General features: G+C 36.5%; 2 protein-coding genes across 2 annotated transcripts in view; one reads left to right on the top strand and one right to left on the bottom strand.

Annotated features, from left to right (window-relative positions):
* Positions 1 to 690: 690 nt before the first annotated feature.
* LOC149801125 (uncharacterized) lies at positions 691 to 1,032 on the top strand. Its single transcript, XM_089956768.1, has one exon. The coding sequence runs from the start codon at positions 691 to 693 to the stop codon at positions 1,030 to 1,032; it is 342 nt and encodes a 113-aa protein (XP_089812894.1).
* A 4,134-nt stretch (positions 1,033 to 5,166) lies between these two features.
* The window catches only part of LOC149801126 (tyrosine-protein phosphatase 10D-like), a 155,528-nt gene continuing 133,204 nt past the window's right edge, over positions 5,167 to 27,490 (bottom strand). The window contains exon 31 of the mRNA XM_089955151.1: positions 5,167 to 23,067. Coding sequence (XP_089811277.1) covers positions 23,036 to 23,067 — 32 coding nt within the window. The 3' untranslated portion in view covers positions 5,167 to 23,035. The remainder of the gene's footprint in view (positions 23,068 to 27,490) is intronic.

Raw genomic sequence — 27,490 nt, forward strand, 5'->3', positions numbered from 1 at the left:
ATTCTCTCAGACGGTGAACCCTCTGAGAATTTCCCCATATCTGACGGTGTCAAACAGGAATGTGTACTCGCTAAGGTACTCTTCAACCTCTTCTTCACATAGGTACTGCTCCATGCCATCCGTGACCTTGGTATCTAAATTAGATATCACCTGGATGGAGCATTGTTTGAGCTCCGTCGCCTAACTACAAAAACCAAGACACTAGAAAGACTCATCACTGAAGCACTCTTGGAAGATGACTATGCCCTCATGGCCCATGAAGGGACTCACCTACAAGCAATCGTGTACAGGTTCTCGGAAGCCTCCACCCTATTTGGACTCACAATTAACCTAGGAAAGACAGAAGTCATCTTCCAGCCCGCCCCAAACGCTGTCTCATCACAACCCGGCATTACAATTGGCGACACGCAGCTGAAGAATGTGGATTGTTTCAAATACCTTGGCAGCACAATGTCCAGTGATGGCTCCCTGGACAAAGAGATCACTGCGAGGAGCCAATAAGCCAGCCAAACCCTCGGACGATTCCGAACCAAGGTCTTTTAGCACAAGGACATACGCCTGTCAACAAAGATGAAAGTGTACAATGCAGTTGTCCTCACGTCTCTCTTGTATGGCTGTGAAACGTGGACTGTCTACCGAACGCATATCAGTCAGTTAGAACAATTCCATCAGAGCTCCCTGAGATCCATCATGCGGATCAAGTGGCAGGACCGAATCACCAACCAGGAATTCCTTGAGACAGCCAACACAACAAGCATCAAAGCCAAACTAATTCAGGCCCAGCTTCGTTGGACTGGTCATGTCATCCGCATGGATCAAAACAGAGTCCCAAAGCAGCTGTTCTTTGGCGAGCTAGCCCAGGGCAACCAAAACCAAGGCCGCCCTCGCAAGAGGTACAAAGACAGTCTCAAGACGCAAATCAAATGGATAGATCTTCAACCCCACCAGCTCGGTTTCGCTGCCTCAGACAGAAGCCACTGGCGGGCCCTGACCAGAAAAGCCTGTTCCACCTTCGAGGTTGACCGCCGCTAGCGTCTTGCTTCAGCCCGTGAGAGAGGTCAAAGATCTGTACCTCAGCCTCTCCCAACCACCGGTGTCCCATACCCCACCTGCAACTGCCTGTGTGCATCGGAATTTGGACTACGGAGCCACATGCGCGTCCACCGTTGATGATATCGCACAACTTGTCTTCCTCGGCTCGAGAGACTACCAAAAAGATATTTATATATATTCCCCGTTTAACTATTATAATACGATGTTTGGCTAGCGATAGAAGATATAAATTGTAATGATATACATCATAGATGGGGTTCCTCCAACAGTGAGCATGCAAGTGACAGGCATAAACATGTCTTCTTTGGCTGGTAATAAGAATGGTAATAAATATACCTATATTTGTGCATCTTGAATTTTCTCAAAATGTACTTGCTTAGTTCTACAAATGCGAATGACATTACCTATGTCATGGAAAACATGATACACACCGAAACTGTAATGTAATTTTGACTACATTTCCTACCAAAATCACATTATTCTGACTGCACTGAATTGACCCAATAAATCTAGTGGATCATAAGCAGAAAAGCAAAATTTAGTTGGATCAACATGAAAACAAAACCCATATATTCCATACCAACAGGAAAAGTTTTTTTTAGCGCGCATTCATTCAAAAGATGACTTTAAATTTAAAGTTTTAGACCAAAACTTGAAAAAAAATTAAACTAATGTTGAGCGAGCGACGAAGTTCAAAGGCCGCTGGGCGGTACGATGTGCGCATTAATAGTGTTAATGTGTATTAATGATTATACGGTTATGTATCTATTTTGAAATACAGCATAAATTCATTTTTTTTTAGTGTTTTCCTTTATTGTTATGCCTTAGGTAGGAAAATGAAATGCGTATATAACAAAAAAGGTTACTGCTTTTGTATTGGAAAATAAAAACTTGTTTTTACGGACTAATGCTTCACTCTCCAAGGTCATTCAGTATTACTCAGAACATAAAATAAAACCTCGTTCATATTTCCCAAATATAATGAAGTAACATATAGAATTAGTTGACGGTTATTTAACATCAAAGTAACAAGAAAACAAGAAAGTATCGTGTGAAATTCATTTACATAATGGCAAGATCATTGTTGCTTGATCATTGCACATTGCACTGAAATGAAAGCAGTCATAAAACAATAAATACAAACCCTCTGTCCATAAAACCCGACAGGATTATTCGGAATCGTGCTCTTTCATATTAAGTATTCACACTGGCCTCAGGTCTCAAAGCAATTCCAACAAATGAAACTTTTAATTAAAATGACGCGATTGTCGAACGGTCACCAAAACTTATAAGGTAAATGAAGAAGAAATTCTTTACTATGTACTACTGGTGCGGTTTGTTGAGCCTTGTTTATCTCAGGTAGTACGTACCGCAACCGAATTCCCGACATTTATTGTGAGAATTAATGTGGAGTCAGACTGCTGAAAAATTAATTAGGACCGCTTGGGCTATTTTTGCGAGGCTCCCAAAATATGTCTAATATGTATGTAGGCGCAGAAATGTACTGAAAAATCATACATTTTGTTCACCAGAAATTTCTTCGCACAATAAACCCCCAGCAATCTATTCGAATCACCTTGGCTGATGGGATTCACTGAAAAGTTGCGAACGAAAACGTTGCATGTATTCGCAACTTCAATCGTCGTTTTGTAAATACCCAAGGTGTCCGAAAGGCAGCTAACGGCACACTCTACACCTGGATCATTAAGTTCACGGAAATTTACTAAGTTTGCCATCGGTACACATTCGAAGTATGATCCCGAAAGATTGACCTCGAAGGTGCGCATGACCAAAATTAATACTGCAATACCTCCCTTGACCAGCATCCGTCATTGCCTTCCATTTTGGATTTCATTGGGATTCGAACTCAATTTCATTAGGACTTTTTATTACTAAGACTTCTATTTTTTAATATTTGGATTAGTTTTGGATATGGTTTGTAATCCCGTAAATTCTTTTTCTTATTTTGACCTTGTTTTTCATGGGTAATAAATTATTTGTTAATTTTTTATAAAGCTTGTTATCATCACTTTTTTCCTGTTACGTTATGTAATAGCCTAAACATGCAACAATATATACATACACACATACATATATATACACACAGAGAGTGGTACCTTAATGTACAGCAACTCATTAGACTGTTACCCTTCTTATAATGATGGTGCAGTCGTGGATTCCACCGGACTGGACAAAGTTTTATCTATTTTATTTCACTTTACATTTCCTTATGTAGATAACCAATCATGCCGTGCTTCACATCATTAAATACAGTCTATAGATCTTCCCGATCATGACAATATTCTGCACATTTTACCTCGACAATGGGCAACATGGCAATTGCTCCTGTATGGGACCACCAAACTTGACTATTTTTAACACGGCACACTGACACAGAATCAACTTACAGATTACAAATAGATACGAACAGAAAGTCTGATTTTGGTAAGAGTATCTTGAGATTCAAAGAATTTATTTCAACTTCCAAATTCCATATAAACTCAACGGTAAATCTGCCATCATACCACAAATAAGGTGGCTGATGACATTATTCGGGAACTATCTATACTTGTTTATATGTTGGGTCCAACTACAAACAACATAGACACTGATCTGCCATCATGTAATGTGCCAGCAGATCAGGGTCTAAGTTGTTTGTTCTCCTGTTTATTCCTAACAAACTGCATAGATCCAGATTTGCTGGTTCATTATGTGACATCAGATCCAGGTCTGTGCAGTGTGCAGTTCGATCAAACGTAACAGCAAGCATAATGATACTCTGGATGTGTTTAACAGGCACTACCAGGTCAAAGTCTTCCTGCAATATTTCTTGGTACAACGCATCCTCACTAATAATAAGGCTGATTTTTGATCATTCAACGAACAAAGTAATAAAGAGAGGGTACTGTAGAGCAATTACTCATTTTTCTTGCAATGAAATACTCAAAAGCAATGCATCAATTTCAATAATATTGCAAGGTAGCAAATTTTGTTATAAAGCAATGTATCAACTTAATACTGCAATGCATTTCATTAAAACTGCAGTGTATTGGTTTCGGTAATGTTGCAGTGTAACCAACTTTTTGTTGCTGTTGTGGGTTTTAATGCCATTTTTTAGCATACAATAGGCTATATATGGCAGTCATTATAAATGGTGAAGAAATAACTGGGAAAATTTCCACAAGAACCATTGGCCCACTGGAAGAATGGCAAGCTTGCAACTCAAATCCACATGGACTGAGGTGAAATGGCAGTAATTGGTAAAGGCAAGTGCTTTAGACCATTTGGCCACCTGGGGTCCCCCAATTATGTGTATGATTTAAACATGTTTCAGTTTACCTACATAAAACAATTATTATAATTCTTTATCAGAAACTTAAGTACAAATATTTGCAACATTTAACAAAAATACAACATTTTCTGCATGACAAAGATAATTCAATGGTCACACTTATCCATCCCATATTTTACAGTCCTCTATTTTTATAAAGGTCAATGTAATTTTGTGGAGAAATCATTTTTCTTCGTTCTGTCTTAGAGACCTTCACCTATAATATTTTAACACCACCACCTCCAAACTGATAGGCTTCTTCCTTACCCAAAGAGCAAGACAGCTACATCTGTGATGCACAATTAATGTTACTGTGTACAAAACCATTTTTTCTTTTCTCAGTCAATGTCCTTAACCTTTGACCTACTCCAAAACCTGTAACATTATTCCTTACCCCCATGTGCAAGCTATCCAAAATGTTTGGTTTAAATATATCATCTAGAACTAAAGTTATTGTACAGAAACCATATTTCTACTTTCAATTGACCCTGACCTTTGACACTGTAACCCTTGAATTGATAAGGTTCTTCCTTATCCCAAATACAAGCTATTCATAAATTTTGGTACCTGTGAATGATGAAGAACTTAAGTTATTGTGCAGAAGCCATTTTCAATTTTGTTCTTCAAATTTGAACTTGACCTTTCAGTTTTGAAGCTTAAAACAGAGTTATTTCTAATCCCAAGTGCAAACCATCAACAAAATTCTGGTAACTGTAGATGGTGGACAATTGGTCACAGATGGACATCACAACATAACATGAAGGCATATCAAAATTTAAAACAATTTTTAAAATGTTTTTTAATATTGATGGTACACAAAAATAAGGGTATGAAAAATTACAGCTGATACAGTAGACATATAGAATATATTACTTGTAGCAATCAAACAGCTGATTTGTTTGTTAACAATTCACAACATCTCCTAAGGGAAATAACAAACCAAAGCTGAGCTATTAACCATCAGATAGTTTCAGTGGAGTATAGTATATTCTAAGTTACCCTGGAGAAAAACATTTTTGACACGAGTTATTATTACAGGATTTCTGTGGAGAATAAATGACAAATATTTTGCTATTAATTAAGTGAAAACTGTTTCAGACAAAGTAAGGCAAATAAGAATGACGTAAATATACATGGTGACAAAATGTGAGTTTCACTCATTACTGATCATTTCTGGAGAGAAGCGAAAATGAACTGAATACCTCAAAATGACCAAATTGCTCCCCAGATGAAGTTGATAAATAAACTAAAGCATCACCTGGGAAACTGTCTAAAAGATAATGTTACATGTACTATTTACATCGTAAGAAATTTTATAGCATCACTTGCAACTCAAAGCAGTATAAAGAAATGAACACTGGAAATAACGGCTAAGTTCATGTAACCATAAGTTTGTTCCATTTTCAATACAATACAAATGATATGAACTAAAATCCAAGTTTGGTTATTATAGACATATGGTGATAGATGATATTTCTTATCTCATTCTATATATATATATATATATATATATATATATATATATATGTGTGGCTTTTCTGAGGACAAAAATTCAACCCAGTCAAGGACAAAAAAGCACAGCAACCTATGTGTCTGGGTCAATGAATTAGTTTAACCCCATAAATAAAAAATAAAGTTAACTACTATGGCATTTCATCAAGAAACATCCTTAAAGGGAGATAATACATGTAGATAACTTTGCATTATATCTGTAAATTCGGAGCACAATTTACCAACCTGTTTAATACATTAACCTCTGCCGACGAGTTTATGCGGCAGGAGGTAGAAGCCTACTGCCAAGCTCTGTAGCATCAAGGTCATGTTTGATACATGAAAGTGGGCTGTATTATAGAAAGGTAGACAGATATAGCTCTACAATGACACCAAATAATCTGGAAATTCTAGTTGCACTACAAAATACAGAGGGAAAAACGTCATTTTTTGGACCCGATTTTTGCCACCCATAATTCACTTGCGGTTGGAATCCAATTTTGTCTCTGGATTTTAGACTTTTTGGTCTCAGATTTATGGCAGACTGGCATGAACCGCAAACAGACAGATGTACCTTTGCAGAAAGTAGGATAAGATGGGCATTTGGAATAAAGAGTGGTCTTGATATGAAAATAATGGGTCTGTTAAGCAAAAAAGAAAGATGAAGAAAAAAAAGGAACTCCAACCTTTACCCCTCTGCTCATGTGTGAGCCAAATAGCCAATCAAAAATGATGTTTCTAACACAACTAGGCATTAGGTTATTTGAAAATCACCTGAAGTTCACGTATTAGGATGTATTCAGAAATAGCTTTCAAAATGTGTTTCCTACTCGAATTTCAAGTGAAAACAACAAAAACCTGCAGGGGTTAATGTATTAAGAGAAATCAGCTTTTAATTCTCCCAATATTTCTGATGGCAGTTTGCCATTTTCTTGCGGTGGGTGATGTCTTTTGTGACTTTAGATACCATGTTAATGCTGTATAGTCTTGTAAACCTGATATAACCTTCATGCAAGAGTGAGGGTGAGCAAAAGCATATAATCATACTGCATGTATGTGAGCTCATAGCATTTTCAGTTGCAAATTACTGTGTACGGTATGCATTTTTTAAAATAACAAGAGTCCCTCGAAGGCACTGAGGTACTACTGACTGAAAACAATTTTCAGGAATTCAAGTAAAATCCATTTCTTTTTTACAGAGCTGACTGTTGGAACTAACTGTTGCCATATTAAACATGAGCTCACCACCATTTTCATTCAGGTCCAATTAGCATAAGCATTTTGATAAACACCCCATTATGACAGGAACATTTATTAAGGAGTGTCAATAGCATGATTTTTATGGTGGCCTTATTGGCTGTCAGTTGTTGTTGTTGTTGTTGTTGTGGGGTTTAACGCCATTTTTCAGCACGATAGGCTATACATGGCGGCCAGTATTAATGGTGGAGGAAGAACCCGGAAAACCCCGGAAAGAACCACCGACCCACGAGAAGCTACTGGCAGGCTTTCTCACATGCCCACATTGGCTGAATCTTAGACTCGAACCGCCGCAGACAGAGGTGAGATGGCAGTGATCCGTAACGAAGAGCGCTTTAGACCACTCGGCCACTCGGGGCCCCTATTGGCTGTCAGAACAGCACCATTTTCATTTAGGGCAAAGTATATATCATAACAAGTCAATATAAGCATCCATTCAGGATGGGCTGCAATAACAAGATCTTCAAGACTGATGATATATCATCAATGTAATTGCATGGAACTTGTGCATATTTTCCGTTCTGGATGTTTTAATCAGAGTCTGCTTGATTTATCATATGATGACAACTTTTCCTTTAAACTTCTATTAATTGTAGTAATTAACACTGGAATATAAATGCTGGCCAAGAAAGTCCTTATGTACTGCATTTTTACATGTGAGTGCATTTTGTAAAATAATTTGTATTAAAAAAACAAAAGTGCATCTGACTAGAATTTTTAAAAATTAATATCAAAGGAAACACTGTTGAGATTCATGGCGAATAGTAATATCAACCTATAAAGTTTGGACACTGAAAATAAATTTAAAAAATAAAGATCTATCAATGTTTTATGCCAGTTAGTTTTTACCGTTATCGATAACCTGTTATATGGTGTAGTCTAACTGTAGTTTAGTTTACATGATTTCTGTTATGTGATTAATAAACCCATTGTTTTTCCATATAGCACCACATGACATAACAAAAGACATCAAGATGCCACCAAGGCAAAGGCCCAAAGACCAAGGTATCGAACTGTACTTCAGTGTTCTTTCACTATACTTTTGCTGTGGTTTAATTAACTAATTTTCATCATGCAATAAACAGAATTTAATATTTGCAATCATTTAAAATGCAATTTATGAAGTTCATCAAAATAATTTCAATCTTTTGCTATCCAAGGCCTAAAAAAGATAAATATTGTTTGACTCATTTCATAAATTCTATCTGAAATGAACACTTAATATGTAAAATCTATACCTGTCTCTGCTTCATCCCCAAAACTGAGTGGGAACAAAACTGTATAAGTAAATTTGTACAGTTAAAAAAAAAAATATAATAATAATAGTTACCATATATGTTCATTTATAAGTTGAGTCTGACTGCAAGCTGCACAGACCCATATCTGGTTTGACACAATGCCAATCTGGGTCCATGGATATTGTTAGAGGTAATCAGTTGAACAAATATAGAGCTTTGGTATGCTAATATACGCTTCTGATTGGAGAGTCACTGAGTCGTCTGAACTAATTTTTGGATGTACTAATAATTTTAGGCCAAAATGTAAGTCATAACTTTCTGATGACTTTTAAGCCAGCACATTATGTGATGGCAGATCTTGGTCTGTACACTTTGCAGTAGGACTCAACTTATAAATGAGTATATCTGGAAAACATCTACTATAATTACAACTATGTCAAACATACTGTACTATCTTAACTTGTTTACAAGTTGAATTCAACTGCAAACAACATAGACCCTGATCTGCCATTGCATAACGCTCTAGAAAATAAGGGTCTGTGCTTTTTTTTCACCGATTACTCTTAACAAATTACATATATCCAGATCTGCCAGTGTAATATGTGATTGCAGACCCGAGTCTGTGCAGTTTTCATTGGGACTCAACTCATATGCAGATGCTTACAGTAACATATATACTAGTCATTCATTATATAACACTTATGCTACACATTCTATGTCTTTATGAGAGTTCTAGATTTCTAATGTATCAACACAAAAGTTTAAGGTTCAATATATCTTTGTGTTTCTCTATGATACTATTATGTGATGCAGCTAATAGTTTTTCAGGAGTGTTATACTGTATTTATACATGATTTTAAGGCATAAGATTTCTGGTCATATATATATATATATATATATATATATATATATATATATATATATACACACACACACATACATACACACACACATACATACATGATATGACATCAAATAATGACACAGCACTGAGAATTTGGTCATACAGATGTAAAAGCTAGTAAATACTTATTTGCAATTTCCCCACACCTTACTGGATAAGAAGTCCTTCACTGACTAATCTACTGTGATATTAATGTATGAATCCATTTTTGTTTTTCATATATCCTTCAAATAAGCCAGAGCTGTCAAACAGGAAACTGATACATATACACCACTGCCTCACTGTAAGGTCCTTCACTACAATGTACCTCCTGTTATAAGGCAAGTACATGAATGGTCATGTATCCCTTTCATTGACTGTTATAAGGCAAGTACATGAATGGTGATGTATCCCTTTCATTGACTGTTATAAGGCAAGTACATGAATGGTTATGTATCCCATTTCATTGACTGTTATAAGGCAAGTACATGAATGGTCATGTATCCCATTTCACTGACTGTTATAAGGCAAGTACATGAATGGTCATGTATCCCTTTCATTGACTGTTATAAGGCAAGTACATGAATGGTCATGTATCCCATTTCATTGACTGTTATAAGGCAAGTACATGAATGGTCATGTATCCATTTCATTGACTGTTATAAGGCAAGTACATGAATGGTCATGTATCCCATTTCATTGACTGTTATAAGGCAAGTACATGAATGGTCATATATCCCATTTCATTGACTGTTATAAGGCAAGTACATGAATGGTCATGTATCCCTTTCATTGACTGTTATAAGGCAAGTACATGAATGGTCATGTATCCCTTTCATTGACTAAAATTATATGTTCATGTAGTTAATGATAAGGTGGATTCAGTATAGGTCAGTATACTCCATGGCTTCCATAGACATCATTATAATGAGGAGTACTGTATCGTGTACATTATAATAAGGCAGTTACTCCATGGCTTCCATGGACATCATTATATTGAGGGAATACTGAATCATGTACATTATAATAAGGCAGTTACTCCATGGCTTCTATGGACATCATTATAATGAGGAGTAATGTACTATGTATGAAATTTAAATTAATTATCTGACAATACTGTATGTGGTTTTTGAAAGAGTGATAAATCTGACTAGAAACATTTGAAAATTGTTCAAAATACATTTAAATCTCAAAATATTTAACTGAATGCCCTCAGGTAACAAATGTACATATTTGACACAACAAATGGAATGTATAAGAACATATATATATATATATATATTTATAATCCATCATCACATTCATGCAGTATATTTAACAGAAAATGAACAGAGCTCTATTCACAACATTACATGAAAAAGCAAAACATAATTTTCACAAATTCTGAATAAACAAAATCAGAAAATTATCAACAGTACCTTTCTCAGGTCATGTTCATGTGAAATGTTACATAGTAAATTACTATTATACCATGCAGTGATCTCCCCAGAACATTTTGATAGGTTAGCAATGGGCATCATTGGCATCCAATGATAATGCATTTGTAAAGTTAAATGTAAACTTCTATACAGAATTAAAATTTTACAAATTACAAGCTGATTCCCATTTATTCAGGTTGTGTAGACAATAAAGATGCATGATGTCAGCGAACAGACACTCAACATATCTTTATGGCTTCAGTCTCTCACATGTATCTTTATACAAAATATTTCTGAAGTATTCTAAGTAATATATGGGAGAGAATTGTTGTATGATCTGCATTTTTTGTGTGTTATCAAAATGGGTATTTCACAAGATCTCTGCTTCTTAACTGCTGAATATTTTTCATGTAAATTAATCATCCTCTTTTGTGGCACCTATAAAAGCAACAATTTATCATGTATGTGTATATATATATATATATATTTTATAAATTATCTTGCTGACAGTATTTACTATTCTTACAAAAAAATTCCTTGTTTTGAAGCAGTGCATTGTACATTCTGAGAAGGTTTGGAAGATTAAAATATGTTCCATAAATTATTGACAATTTCCTTCAAAAAAGATCAGTTTCTTTCCACATAAAAGTGCTTCATCATGGAGTATGACAGTACTTCAACTTTTTTTTCCTAAGGTGATTTCTCTAATGAGTTGTGTGCTTGCAGAAAAATTGCCAAAAATAACACCATTTTAAGCTGTTCACTACTAGGTAGTAGATGGTACCATGTGACCATCCAATACTTTTAAATCTACAAAATACAACCTGCAATATATGGTACCATGTGACCATTCAATACATTTAAATCTACCAAATGCAACAAGTAGTATACAGTACCATGTGACCATCCAATACTTTTAAATCTACAAAATACAACCTGCAATATATGGTACCATGTGACCATTCAATACATTTAAATCTACCAAATACAACAGGTAGTATACAGTACCATGTGACCATCCAATACTTTTCAATCTATAAATTACAATCTGCAATATATGGTACCATGTGACCATTCAATATATTCAAATCTACCAAATGCAACAGGTAGTATACAGTACCATGTGACCATCCAATACTTTTAAATCTACAAAATACAACCTGCAATATATGGTACCATGTGACCATTCAATACATTTAAATCTACCAAATGCAACAAGTAGTATACAGTACCATGTGACCATCCAATACTTTTAAATCTACAAAATACAACCTGCAATATATGGTACCATGTGACCATTCAATACATTTAAATCTACCAAATGCAACAGGTAGTATACAGTACCATGTGACCATCCAATACTTTTAAATCTACAAAATACAACCTGCAATATATGGTACCATGTGACCATTCAATACATTTAAATCTACCAAATGCAACAGGTAGTATACAGTACCATGTGACCATCCAATACTTTTAAATCTACAAAATACAACCTGCAATATATGGTACCATGTGACCATCAGTACTTCTAAATCTACCAAATGCAACAAGTAGCATGAGGTACCATGTGACCATTCAATACATTTAAATCTAGCAAATGCAACAGGTAGAATATGGCACCATAGGACCATTCAATACATTTAAATCTACCAAATGCAACAGGTAGTATATGGCACCATAGGACCATTCAATACTTTTAAATCTACAAAATAAAACCTGCAATATATGGTACCATGTGACCATTAGTACTTCTAAATCTACCAAATACAACAGGTAGTATATGGTACCATGTGACCATTCAATACATTTAAATCTACCAAATGCAACAGGTAGTATATGGCACCATAGGACCATTCAATGCTTTTAAATCTACAAAATACAACCTGCAATATATGGTACCATGTGACCATTCAATACATTTAAATCTACCAAATGCAACAGGTAGTATACAGTACCATGTGACCATCCAATACTTTTAAATCTACAAAATACAACCTGCAATATATGGTACCATAGGACCATCAGTACTTCTAAATCTACCAAATGCAACAGGTAGTATATGGTACCATGTGACCATTCAATACATTTAAATCTACCAAATGCAACAGGTAGTATATGGCACCATAGGACCATTCAATACTTTTAAATCTACAAAATAAAACCTGCAATATATGGTACCATGTGACCATTCAATACATTTAAATCTACCAAATACAACAGGTAGTATACAGTACCATGTGACCATCCAATACTTTTAAATCTACAAAATACAACCTGCAATATATGGTACCATGTGACCATTCAATACATTTAAATCTACCAAATGCAACAGGTAGTATACAGTACCATGTGACCATCCAATACTTTTAAATCTACAAAATACAACCTGCAATATATGGTACCATAGGACCATCAGTACTTCTAAATCTACCAAATACAACAGGTAGTATATGGTACCATGTGACCATTCAATACATTTAAATCTACAAAATACAACCTGCAATATATGGTACCATGTGACCATTCAATACATTTAAATCTACCAAATGCAACAGGTAGTATACAGTACCATGTGACCATCCAATACTTTTAAATCTACAAAATACAACCTGCAATATATGGTACCATGTGACCATTCAATACATTTAAATCTACCAAATGCAACAGGTAGTATACAGTACCATGTGACCATCCAATACTTTTAAATCTACAAAATACAACCTGCAATATATGGTACCATAGGACCATCAGTACTTCTAAATCTACCAAATGCAACAGGTAGTATATGGCACCATAGGACCATTCAATGCTTTTAAATCTACAAAATACAACCTGCAATATATGGTACCATGTGACCATTCAATACATTTAAATCTACCAAATGCAACAAGTAGCATGAGGTACCATGTGACCATTCAATACATTTAAATCTACCAAATGCAACAGGTAGTATATGGCACCATAGGACCATTCAATGCTTTTAAATCTACAAAATAAAACCTGCAATATATGGTACCATGTGACCATTCAATACATTTAAATCTACCAAATGCAACAGGTAGAATATGGCACCATAGGACCATTCAATACTTTTAAATCTACAAAATAAAACCTGCAATATATGGTACCATAGGACCATCAGTACTTCTAAATCTACCAAATACAACAGGTAGTATATGGTACCATGTGACCATTCAATACATTTAAATCTACCAAATGCAACAGGTAGAATATGGCACCATAGGACCATTCAATACTTTTAAATCTACAAAATACAACCTGCAATATATGGTACCATGTAACCATTTAATACTTTTAAATCTACCAAATACAACAAGTAGCATATGGCACCATAGGCCCATTCAATACTTTTAAATCTACCAAATGCAACGGATCAAATGCAAAACCAACAGTTGGGTAATGCAGCATGCACCTCCATACTTAGCAAGGACTGAATAATGCCCTCCTGTTAAATGACACAAACTGCAAGCCAACACAATGTCTAGTCCATTTCATCTTATCAGACTTTATCAGACTCAAGGTATATATATACATCCTAGATAGGATAACAGCTGTTTGTGGTAGTCACAGGCCTGCTATCCTATAAATTCCATGGGAGAACACGGCCTTCAAATGAACAGAAAATAAAGAGAAATAACACTGTATGATCACAGTTAAGCATTCAATTTCGATATTTCGCATCTGATTTACCATAATGAAAGAGATTCTGCATAATGAGAGTTGAATATGTGGTTAATAGAGTTAATTTGCATACATGTAATACAGTTTATTATGATGAATTGCATAAGGAAAATAAAGATGAACTTATTTTGATGTCAATGCCCATGTAGAATATGGCAAAAAATGATGTATCTGAATACAGTGGAACCCCGCCATAACGCGAATTCGGATATAACGCGGTCGTAGCATGGCTCCCGAAATTTCGTATATTCATTCACACATGAAAAAAAAAAATTTGGAGAAAAGTAAAAAAAACAAAACAAGAAATTAACTTCATATTGGTTTCAATATTTTGTTCATCCTATATTTTACACGACGAATTCAGACTATTACAAAATTATTGAATATTTTAAATCTGTACGATTTTCAATGAAATTACATCCATTATGGATGAACTGCATGCCACGACGGCACGGTAGCATACGGTGTTGATACACTTTTCATGATATAGCGATAGTCTGGTATTATCGGTCAATCTGTATTATCGTTCAAACAAATAAAAATTAGTAAATGTTTTTAATGCACAGTAATAACCTATAAATATATTAGCCATCGATTATTTTGAATATATCTTAATTAATGCATTCCAGTTAATATTCATCTGATGATAAGCCGACTTTTGATCATTGCACATGTATACACGTATATGTTCTCGGAAAAAAAGTTAAATATTGTAAAACCCCGCATTAACGCGACCCCGCTTTTAACGCGATCCGATTTTATGGACCCCGATCATCGCGTTGTAGCGGGGTTCCACTGTAATATGAAAACATACATTACTGATTTATTGAACATGGAATTACATATCAATTTCTTAATAATAACCTTATCAAAATGAAAAATTTACAGCATGTATTAATTGTAACTAGAAAACCACATTTGTACCAAATGAGAGTACTGGCACTGCAAGTTCAGGTCTATGTTGGAACTATACTAAAAACCAATATCTTTGGAAAACCATGTTATTTATGGCCCATTTTCAATGCAAAGATCAATTCTGTTACACAAGTGATGACTTCTATGTTGGTCACATCTGTTTCTTGATACCATATTTGTTGACACAAGGGGTGGTCTCTTCAGATTTAAGGCAAGCTGATGGAATGATTTCTGAAGTGGAGCAGCTATTTTGGAGTTGTAGGAACTGTCAAATTTGTGTGGCAGCCATCAATCAGAACTTTCACAATGCTACTCCATTTGAGTTGGCTTCTGCTACCTTGATGCTCATATATGTGAGTTTAGGTACCAAACATTTTATATGTATATATTTCAAAGAAATGAATGTTTATCAGAAAGATATATGGGGTGAACCAATATAAATATAGTCATAATATAAATACAGTCATAATATAATTTTCAATTATTCTTCGGGCTTGTTACTGACATAAATATAGAATGAAAGCGAAGAATGTAAATCCTCTAGTTGCAATTACTGAGAGTATCTGCTCACATGGGTATCCATCATGACCCGTGACCCCTGAAATTTTAAATCCCAACTGATTAAAATCAGTTAACCACATGGCAGATTTTCTGGACAAATTCAGACAATTGGTATGGTACTCTATGATTTATGAAGACTGTAATGTGTGAACTTGTCATCTCGGGTGATGTGAAACGTTAGAATTTGTTGCAAATCTTTAAGACAAAATGACACAAACACATGTGCCTATCCATTAATGTTTTGTATATTTTCTGACTTAAAAGGTCTTTTAGTCTGTTCATTGGTATCTTTCAGTAATGAAAATGTTCAACAAAATGCAGCAAGTTTAATTTTAATGAATAGCCCAAAAGTTTTCAGTTTTCCCCAAAATACATTTACTATTAAACATGTAGATATAATGGACAGTCATGGGACCATACAGGTTTGATCTTTATTGACAGGTGTCCTTTAAATACATGTGAAATATTTAAATAAACTTAAGAAAAGGTGCACGTCTTTTACAAACAGGTGTTCTGTATAAACAAGTGTATGCTAATACATGGTTTCATTGTATTTGACATGAATATAGCATAATGATGGAGGTACACATGTTCACTGATATTTCTAATTGGGCTATGTCCTTGTAAATGTATAGGTTCTACAACCCCTTTGGAATCCCCAACCCCTTTGGAAGATTCCTGGTTATATCGCTAGCTATGGTTGTATACTGACCTATTGTGGCAGTCAGGCAGAGTGATTTCCCCCTGAGTACAAGACTTGACGTAAGACACTAAGAATATGTCAGTTACTACTGGAGTGGAAGGCACGCTCTCTGTGGATGTAACTGTGGGGAGGCCAGGGGGTGTATGAGTATTATGATTGGGTAAATATTCTTACTAGGACAAATTGGTTTCTTCTTTAAATCTGTTACCAAGTCAAAAAACCTTAGGAGAATAGGTAAGAGGTGTTGGGAGGTATATCCCCTTATAAGGGAAATACCATCTCCAGTTTCCTAAGGTATGTGAGACAACTTCTAGGTGTCTGTGTGTCTGGACTGACTGGAGGGGACTCCATCTGTCACGGCACTGTTTCAAATAGGAAAAAAAATTCCCTTAAAAAATCCATGATAAGTTGTGAAGCTGCGTCTCATGAAGCTGTCAATTGACCTGGAATGGTGATATGTTAAGCTGCTGATATAGGTCCTACCAGAAATGGGTCCTTTGGGATGAGAGTTCTGAGATAAAGGTGAGAGAATGTGGGCTCCGATCTCCATCCTACAACCTGAATGATGTCAGTTAGTGAACAGTTCCAGTCAAATGCTAGGTTGGTGGCAATTGCTCTAATCTTGTGAACTGCAATGCGTACAAACATTTTTTTAGCTGGGGTTATTTCTCTATATGCCAAGTGAATAACCCATTTAATCCAGGATGAGATGTCTGTTTTGATGTATCCTCCCGTCCTTTTATGAGAAGCAGAAAGCGGTGTGATCTCCCTCGACACAAAGGCTCTGTTCTATTAAGGTATTACTTGAAAGCCCGAACTGGGTCTTGTATGTGACCTTCAGCTGATGTGTCCAGACAAGACAGAGGTTTCATAATGAAAGCCTGGTTACCCATGTAAGAAAGCCAGTTCTTGGTGATGAAAGAGAATGTTGTCATTAGTAAGACTGACCTGTCTTGGAACTGCATGTTATTCGGGTCTGATGATAGGGGCATGTATTTCGCTAATTCTGCCTGCATTCACTAACACCATTAGGAAGCAGGTCTTGTATGAAAGATGCACCAGTGAAGCCCCTTAAAGTGGTTCAAATATGTCTTGTTCAGCCAGTTAATACCCAAGATAGGTTCCACACTGGGCATAAGGCTAACACTTATGGTTGTGTATACTCAAAGTTGGAGAGTAGGTTGGATTAATAATTGTTTTGTCCAAAGTCATCTCCTTTGTGATGACAAAAGGTCAGTGATCATGGAGCGGCAATTAATCATACTCAGCACGAACTTTCTCTCTACAAAGAGCTAGAGGAAGTCAGCTATTTGCAGTATAGATGCCTGGAGAGGTATGATGTGTTCGTTTGTGCATCACTGGGTGAAAACATGCCATATACCTAAGTATGCTTTCAGAGTGGAGGTCGTTCTTGGATAGAGCAATTCTCTCCATGACTGGTTGTGAAAACTTTATTTCTGAGGGTCTGTTTCATGTGATCCAGGCATGCAGGTTCCATTGCGCTGAGTATGAAAGAAACTGCCATCGTGGTTTTGTTTGAGTAGATATGGGAAAGTGTCCAAAACATTACCATTGCAAGATGAATGAGGTCGCTGATCCATGTCCTCTCCCATCCGAGTGGAGCAATGATGATAAGGTGACATTCTGATTTCTTTGCTTTCTGTATCACTTTTTGAAATCAGAGATGTTGAAGGGTTGGTGTATGCATCCAAGCCATTTCCAATCTATCGATAAGGTATAGACTGCCCAGACTTTAAGTCCAGGACTGGAGATATGAAGGTTGGGAGTTGGTATTCTACATTGTCATAAACAGGTCCACCAATGGTCAGTCCCATCAGATACATATCTGAATGAAAACCAAGGGATGAAGAGACCATTAGTGGATTGTTCCAGGACATTAGGACCTGAGATATATAGTAAACTTGCATGTAGATTTGTTGAAGACAATACCACTTTAGAAAGTACCACATCAGGATGCAAAGGCCTTGGTACTTGGTTCCTCCTTGTAATTTAAGATAAGCCACCACTGTTGGTTCCTCCTTGTCATGTGAGATAAGTCACAAATGTATAGGTGTCGGACAGAATGTGAAATCCCTTGCCATGCAAACGTTCCTGCCACCATTGATAGGCTTTCACAATGGCCATCATCTCCATAATTTATTGATATGAAGATGTTGTTCCTGAGGATAGCATGCATTGCTAGCTTTCCGAAAGGATGGCAGGAGGTGGGCTCCCCAGCCTTCCATTCTTGCATCGGTACAGACTGTAATCTTGGGCAGTTGTACTTGCAGATGTATATCTGCTGTGAGCCAAGTTAGGTTGCCCCGTTTCTGTAGATGGTGCCTCAGTTGTGTGCTGATGGTGAAAGGATGGTCCAGTGGCACACTTTAGGCCTCATACAGCCAGAAGAATCATTTACAATAGTGTATAGGAAGGCGACCTAGGACCATGAGGTCCACTGCCTCATTGAGCAGCCTAGTAGGTGAAGAATTTCCCATGCAGATAGAATTCCTCGATAGTAAAGGTGCTAACCATGGTTCAGATTTCAATGCACAATCCTGAGGGAGATGAAATCTGTTCCCTTGTATATAGAACACCATACCTAGGTGAAAACATTGCTGAGATGGTACTAGGTCAGATTTTTCCTTGTTGACGAGAAGTCCATATTGGTAATAAGGGTTATCATGTCTCATTAGAGCTAACTCACTGATGTTTCTGCTGGTAACTTGATTAATCAATTAATCAGATGTGTGAATACCCAGGGGCCAATGAGAGTGCCCTGAATTGGAATACAATGCTGTAGGCAAACTGCAGGAACATCCTGAAAGCCTTGTGAATAGGAACATGAAGGTATGTGCTGTTTAAGTCCACATTGATGGCGAAGTCTCCGTCATGGGTGGCATTCAAAATGCACTGTAGTGTTTCCATTAAGAACCAAGGGACATGGATGAACTGATTGAGGGTGCATAGGTCGATAACCAAATGCAGAGTGATGTTTGTCTTTGGGACCAAGAAAAGTCTGGAATGAACTTAAGGACCCTCTCATTGCTATATCTGTGGCTTTTGCTGGATGAATCTTTGATAGGATGGTTTTCCGAGGTTCATGTCCAATAAGTGGCCTTTGGGTCCTTTTGTTGATTTTTTGTACTATCTGATGTGGTTGTGGAAGGAGAGAAATTGGTTTCCTAAGTGGTTTGTTTGTGGACGTTTCAATCTGGCCATTAAACAAAAGTTTAGAGGATGAAAGATGAATTCTTAGCTTGGTCCTTCAGGAAAGTGAGTGCAGAGAGCATTGAGTCCCATTCTGCCAAACTGTAAATTTTTAGCTGAGTGGCTCTATTCAATACTCAGGCCATTATTGAGACAGACTCCCGTGCATGCCCTGGAATGTGGCTTTGTCATCCCCAAAGCACTAATATCACTGTCAACTGCTTGGGTTTCCAAACGAAAGACTGGTAAGTAGCAAAGGTAGAACCGCTGGCAAACTTATGAAGAATGCAGGTCAGAATGTTTGCAACTCTCCCTGACTGTGGAAGTTACACAAGTGGGACTCTTCCATTCCTTTTAAAGATGAACAGATGTTGGAGCTCTGGTCCAGGTTGTTGATGGAGTGGGAGGAGGAGGACAAAACTCTGAAGGTCAAAGGCAGAAAACATCCTCAATGAAGGCTCAGAAGGCTGAATCTTCCCAAGCCATTGGAGAGTGTGACATCACTGGAGAACATGCAACATCATCTTGGTTGCAAGAGGTAAGGCTATGGTCCCCTGTAATGTTTGAGACTTAGCTGGTAAAGAGTGATGAGGTCTGTCGCTCACTAAACTTTTGGAATGCCTTGAATGAGAAGCCGTGACTTCCAGACAGTCACTGAGTAAAGAGCCTCTTCTTGTGGAAGAGTGTGATGAAACTGTGAAGTGACATCTGTTGAGGCATGAGGAACTATTCGTGGCATCATGCTGAATGAGTGTGTAGCATGAGGATTAAATTTGTCCCTGCACATGTCTTCAAAAGTCAGGATTAATGTACTGGAAGTTTGGCTGTTAGAGACTGAGCCCATAATATTGATGTTTTGGCACTTCGTGATCCCTAGTATATGACCTAGGCCAGTCGCAATGGAAATAGGCCATCGGTGTGGAGAGCATATCATTAGGATCATCAGCTGGGATGGGTTATTGTATGTTTGATACATGTAACCTGTTCCAATATTTGTTGCGTGAGAGGGAACTTGGCTGGTGTTAGCTCTGTCCCTTGCTATTCTGCAATAGGAATCAAGTCGAACCCAGAGGAGATAAGGTAGAGGGAGTTGCCAAAAATGTAGAGTCATGTGGTGGTGATGGGGTTCTAGGAGCGATTTCATAGTTTGTCACTGTCTGGCGCTTTGTGGCTCATGGGTAAGTTGATGTATCTATCTTGTCCACCAGACATTTTCACATCGAAGAAAGGTCAGCATGCAGACTAATGATGTCTTCCTTCTGAGCTGTGTGCTTTTGTGCTTTGCCCAAATTTCTCATCTGTTAGACAAACAGAACAAAACATATAAAGCTAAAGCCCTGCACGTGTCTTTTAGAATACAATGTCCGTACAGAGCTAAATCTTAAAAGGTTGCCCCAGAAATTGATGACAGTCTAATGTAGCAATGAACCAGACAGGTAAAAATATAGTGACAATACCACCTGTAAGTAGGAGAAGTATAAACCTTGGGCCTGCATGTGATGTTTCAATAAAGTATGGGTGCTGAGCTATACCAAATGAAGGATACCTGAAAAAGAGTTATAGCAGACGATTTCAATTAAAATGCTACCTTTAGGAATGGTCAAGGATGGTATGTATGGGTGCAATCATTGAAGCATGGTGTTCCGAGGCCATGGATGCCATGCTAAAGGAAACTCACCTGTATGTACCAGAAATGATAATATTAAATATATATAAGGAATTTCTTAAGGGCATAAAGACCTGCACACATATAAATACTGCAGCCCGAAACCATCCTATGAAGTTGTGCGAGTGACTAGGTGCTCATTAAATATGATGGAATGCTTATGCAGATAAACATGACTTGTATCACATAGAGAAACATGCACGAGCAAGGTGCAATTGAGCAAACCATGTATATAAATCTTACCTGTACTTGTCCAACAAGAGTGGAAGCAATACAGAAATGTACACAAGTGTCTATATTACACACAAAAACCTTTAAATAAAAGGAATTGAGGTAGCGTTTTAAATACTTACAAAGTAGGTATGACAATATCCAAAATGAGGCAATTACCTGTAGTGAAAAAAATCCAACAGACTGCCTGTACAATTAAAAACAATGAAGTTGGTGCCCAGATGCTACAAATGCCTTGGAATAGAAATTCACCAATATGTACCCATTTGTAATGTAATTACACATATATTAGGAGCTTTTATAAGCCCTAGAGACTTGCAAATACATAATTATAGCCCGAACTTAATGTGAAGTCGCTTTGGCTCCCCATGCAAGTACATAAATGTGAGACAATGACAAAGTGTTAGCAAATTGTAAAGGCAGAACTTTGTCGGGATAGGAAGAGAAAAAGTTGGAAATATTGACAGAGTATACTTTCCTTAGAAGTGAAAAAACCCTCCAACCTGTAATGGTATATCTTCCACATAGATTCTGGCTTTTGCTAGGTCTTTGCTAGGTAAATAACACATGTTCTTAAGCTGTGCTGCCAAATCTTATACCTAAGGGAAGATCACTCTACCCAACTGCCAGATAGGTGGGCATACAACTTGAAGCTCCCTTTAGCTACAAGTAGTATTGGGAGGTCTGAATTTTGCTTGGTAGTAATAGTTCTAAGGTTTTATGATTGGGTGACGTATTTGAAGAAGAAACTCATGTTAAGTCCTTGGACAATTACTTCATAAATTCAGACGAGTTTTGGGGTCTCTTTTCTAGCTCTGTCAAACAATCTTTCATTGGATACTTCCTATTACTTAGTTTACATGACCATCATAAGTAAATGTGATTAATAATGTAAGAAAACCAGAGGATTTTTTTATGACTCAGAATGGAGACTGGTCCTTCATTTTGGGAAAGAATTTGATCAAATAGGAATAAATTTACAGTAGTAAATTGCAGACATTGGTAATTCTGCTTTCTGAAATATTGAGGCCCATATATCTGGACCGATCCCAAATGTTATCATGTCACATAATTTTAATACATGATTTCCCTTTCAAAAATATAACAAAAATTTATGCTTACAAAATAATGCACACTTGTCCAAGGTAAAATGCTATGTACTCTAAACAGGTTTGACAAAAAAATACAGGCATAAATGATAATTACATACAGTATAAAAATAGGAAATTTACTTTGATCTACTGAACAATAATAAACTTCTGCTCATCTTATCATATGATTCTATGCTGAATGGATGACAGTCGTGGCAGACCAAACAATCAGTGGAAAGCAGCATCATGTTGCATGGAAGCACAATGTATCAGCTGTAACTTTCAATTCAAATCTACATTGATCCCCTCATCATCTGAAAATAGACAGGAAAAAGAAAAATTTAAAACCTGAGAAGAGTGGATTAATATCTTAAATAAAAATTATCAAACTCAGAGTCATTACTACCATTAAAGTTTTCAGTGCCAGCATGATGCCTTTAACAAGAGACAAATTCAAAATTTAACCTACAGCTGTCATTGATATTTAACAAGCTATAACACTTTTATATACTATGACATCGTCAATGTGTAATGAGCTGTAACATTTTATCTATCCTGATATCACTGATACCAAATTGTAACATTTTATATAGCAACAGATCACTGATGTCTAACAAGTTATAACATTTTATATACTATGACATCATCAATGTGTAATGAGCTGTAACACTTTATCTATTCTGATATCACTGATATCAAATTGTAACATTTTATATAGCATTAGAGCACTGATGTCTAACAATTTGCAACATTTTATATACTTTGATATTGTTGTCTATTAAGTTGTAATACTTTACATATCCTGATGTATCAGATATCAAACAAATTGTAAAATTGTATATACCACATTATCATAAAGGTTGCAACATTTTATAGACCTGCTCTGATATCACTCATGTCTATCAAGTTGTAACATTTTATATACCCTGAAGTTACTGATATTTTACAAGCTGCAACATTTCATATGACCGATGTCAAACATGTTTTAACATTATATATATTCTAATATCACTGACATGTAACAAGGTGCAACATTTTATATACAGTGATATCACTGATGTGTAATAATGGTCTTCAAATGCAAAAGGTCACTGTAGCAGGTCTGTATGCATTCCAAATTAGTCCTTAAATGCTGGTAATTTTTCAGCAAGTTTTAGTGCACTTATGCTGGCTCCATAGTCAATATGAGGTGGTCTACCATGTAGGAGAGACATTAGAACCCTGAGGAAAGCAATGACCTTTAGATGGGAGCCACTGAAGCACAATTTTCATACCTGCCTAGGTTAGCGACCTTGATGTGTCCTTGAGATGCGCATTTAACTCCGATTCACCTCAGCATGATATGGCTATATAAAGTGTTAAATGTGCCATTCCCCCAACTGCCCTAAAAAATGTATGTTGGTTCCAGATGTTGTTCAGGATCAATAAAACATCACAATAAATCTTTTAGTGAAAACCCCATGCTGGTATGACCACTGACTCAGGACAGGTAGTAATAACAAGATTGTTAAGCTGGCCATTGTGGCATCACATTAGATCAGCATCGTTTTCATTCAGAATCAGCATCATAAGAAGCCTGTTGTTGAAAACCTCATCTCAACATAACTTTTTGTTGTGAAGGAGTAGTGAGAACAAGATTTCAAAATGGCTGTTGTGGTGTCTATATCGGATTTTAGATTGGCACCATTTTCCTTTAGTACTAAAAAGGCATCATATAAAGTCTTTTATTGAAAATCCTCTGTAGATATGACTAACCATGTAGGAGCAGTAGTGATAGGATTTCGAGACGGCCACTGTGGCAGCCATATTGTATGTCAGATCGGCACCTTTTTCGTTTAGTGAAAACCATATTCTGATATGACTATCCATTCAGGAGAAGGAGGGATATCAAAAATTTCATGATGGCCATTGTGCCATGATGAGCATCGGATCATCACCATTTACATCTGGACCAACTAGTTCATAAATGTGTGTTTATGTTTAAAGTGTCATGACAATCCTCCTAGTAGTTAAGGAGGCGTAGCAAACTCATTCTACTGGATGGACTGACAAAAGAGAGCCCTTGGGCTTTTCTGGTCTATTCTGATGATTAAAATGCTTGGATTTTATTTTGCATATATTGCAAAACAAAGAAAACATGCGTAAATAATCCATTGTGTACAAGAATAATGAGAAGTGTATTTATTTTAAGAAATGCCAAGGCTTTTACTGAAATACTACCAAATTACTGGAGATGACTGGGTCTTTTCTGGAAATGACGTTAATGAATGGATGTATGCTGCTCTAGAAATAACAAAACATTTTCTTAGTCAAAAAGTATTTGTGGTCTTCATCCAAAAATTATCTACCTGAGTCATTAGTATGTGTGTGTGTGTGTGATCTGGATTTTAACATAGCTTTAAGAGTTTTTCAGTCATACGCTATGATGTCTGCATTGTGACAGTTTATAGTGATGTCTAGCACTGGGGTGTCATGCCGCAGACATGCAGCATGATGTCCCACCCAGTCACATTATCCTGATACCAGGCTGACCAGTCCTAACACCAGGCTGACCAGTCCTAACACTAACCTCTTAATGCTGAGCACCAAGTGAGGCAGTTGTTAGTACCATTTTTGTAAGTCTTTTGTATGACTTGACCTTGGACCGAACCCACAACCTCCCGCATCCGAGGCGGACGCTCTAACCACTAGGCCACCATAGTGGTCGAGTCATTAGTATGAAGACTGATTTTGTATATACTCATGTACAAGTCCAACTGCAAACAACTTAAACCCTGATCTACCATCACATAATGTATCAGTAGATCAGGGTCTTTGTTGTTCTTTTAATTACTCCTGACAAACAGCATGAAACATAAGGTGGTGCAAGATGTGACAGTAGATCCTATGCAGATTGCAGTAGGAAATATAGCACTTTTTGTTTATTCATTTAGGATTCAGATTTGTTAATACGTAGCTTTGTAATCAAGCTTATTATTAAACAAAATAAAAGTAAAAAAGAATTCATTGATGTGAATAAAAGAAACAACCAGTATTCTGCTGAACACTGTGTCACCCTGAAATGGTGTTCTGGTGAGATAGGGAATCCTAGCAGGGTAAACTCTATAATAGACTTAAAATGATGTTCTTCAAAGCTGGAGTTGGAATACACCTTTTTAGAACATATAAAACTTTCAACTTCAACACAGTAACTTTGTTGACAAACATAATGGGAAAGAAATGGTTTTGCAACAAGCCTACTGAAAAGATATCCAGTATATAAATTATATGAGTATTACAATTAAATGGATCTGAAATGCACAATTAACCACAAGCAAATTAAACAAGTGAAGATTAACTTTCATTGAAAAATATATTTATTTAGTTCTTGGCTCAATGCAAAAATTATTAGTATTATTTTACATTAGTATCACTACATTTGCAGGCAATGCAATTGTGAGCAAAAACAAGTATGCTTATTACGGAGCAAAATCTTTTAAGACTGTTTTCTTTTTTCAAAAGATCGCTTTTGGAAATTTTATGATCACAATCTAGCAGTTCTATGTACACATATCAGCACATGCATATTACAAATACATGGCACATGCAAACTTCCATCTAGTAATGATGCTTTTTTTTCTGAATAGATGATAATGCAAGCTTCCATCTAATAAAGATGCTTTCCTTCTGAATAGATGATAATGCAAGCTTCTATCTAATAAAGATGCTTTCCTTCTGAAAAGATGATAATGCAAGCTTCCATTTAATAAAGATGCTTTCCTTCTGAATAGATGATAATGCAAGCTTCCATCTAATAAAAATGCTTTCCTTCTGAATAGATGATGCTAGCTTCCATCTAATAAAGATGCCTTTCCTTCAGAATCAATAATGATTTTCAGTTTGTTCAAAAATACAAATAAATTACCCAAAGACTTGCAGTTTTTTAATATGCAAAATTAATCCTGTAACACTTTATTCTATAACAAGTTACTCTAAATATGCAACAAGAGAAACTGCAATCACTTGCCATCACAAAGTTACAGGTGATTTTTAAATTTTTTTAAAATTCTAAATGCTGTGCATGTCCCCATCCCATTTTAACCCTCAACCCCAGAACAGTGACCTGTAATGCAAAATCAATCATGATGAACCTTCCTGCTAATGTTTCATATACAAAGTTGAAATATTTAAAAAAGTCTGAAATCAGAACACATATCACCTCTGACCCTCTCATTTGGTTGTTGTTGTTGTTGTGGGGTTTAACGCCATTTTTCAGCACACGATAGGCTATACATGGTGGCCAGTATTAATGGTGGAGGAAGAACCTGGGAAAACCCCGGAAAGAACCACCGACCCACGAGAAGCTACTGGCAAGCTTTCTCACATACCCACATTGGCTGAATTCAAGACTCGAACCGATGCAGACAGAGGTGAGATGGCTGTGATCCATAACGGAGAGCGCATAAGACCACTCAGCCCTTCGGGGCCCCCCCCTCATTTGGATCATAAAGTGGTATCCAAAAATCACCCTCCTCTTGCATATCCCAAGGGCAAGATATCTGCAAAGTTTCATAATTTCCACTAAGCAGTTTGGAGATGTGGGCAGATCAATGGTATCACAATGACATACACAACTAATTGGTGTGGATAATTCAGATTTTCAAAGAAATTTTTTTTTTAAAGACTTGTTCTACAAAAGAATCATTGCATACAGTCTAGTCTGCATTATTATACTAAACTTAAACATTGGATAAATCA

The sequence above is a fragment of the Sinohyriopsis cumingii genome, chromosome 4 (assembly GCF_028554795.1).
Source record: "Sinohyriopsis cumingii isolate HCF-2022 chromosome 4, ASM2855479v2, whole genome shotgun sequence".
NCBI lineage: Eukaryota > Metazoa > Mollusca > Bivalvia > Unionida > Unionidae > Sinohyriopsis > Sinohyriopsis cumingii.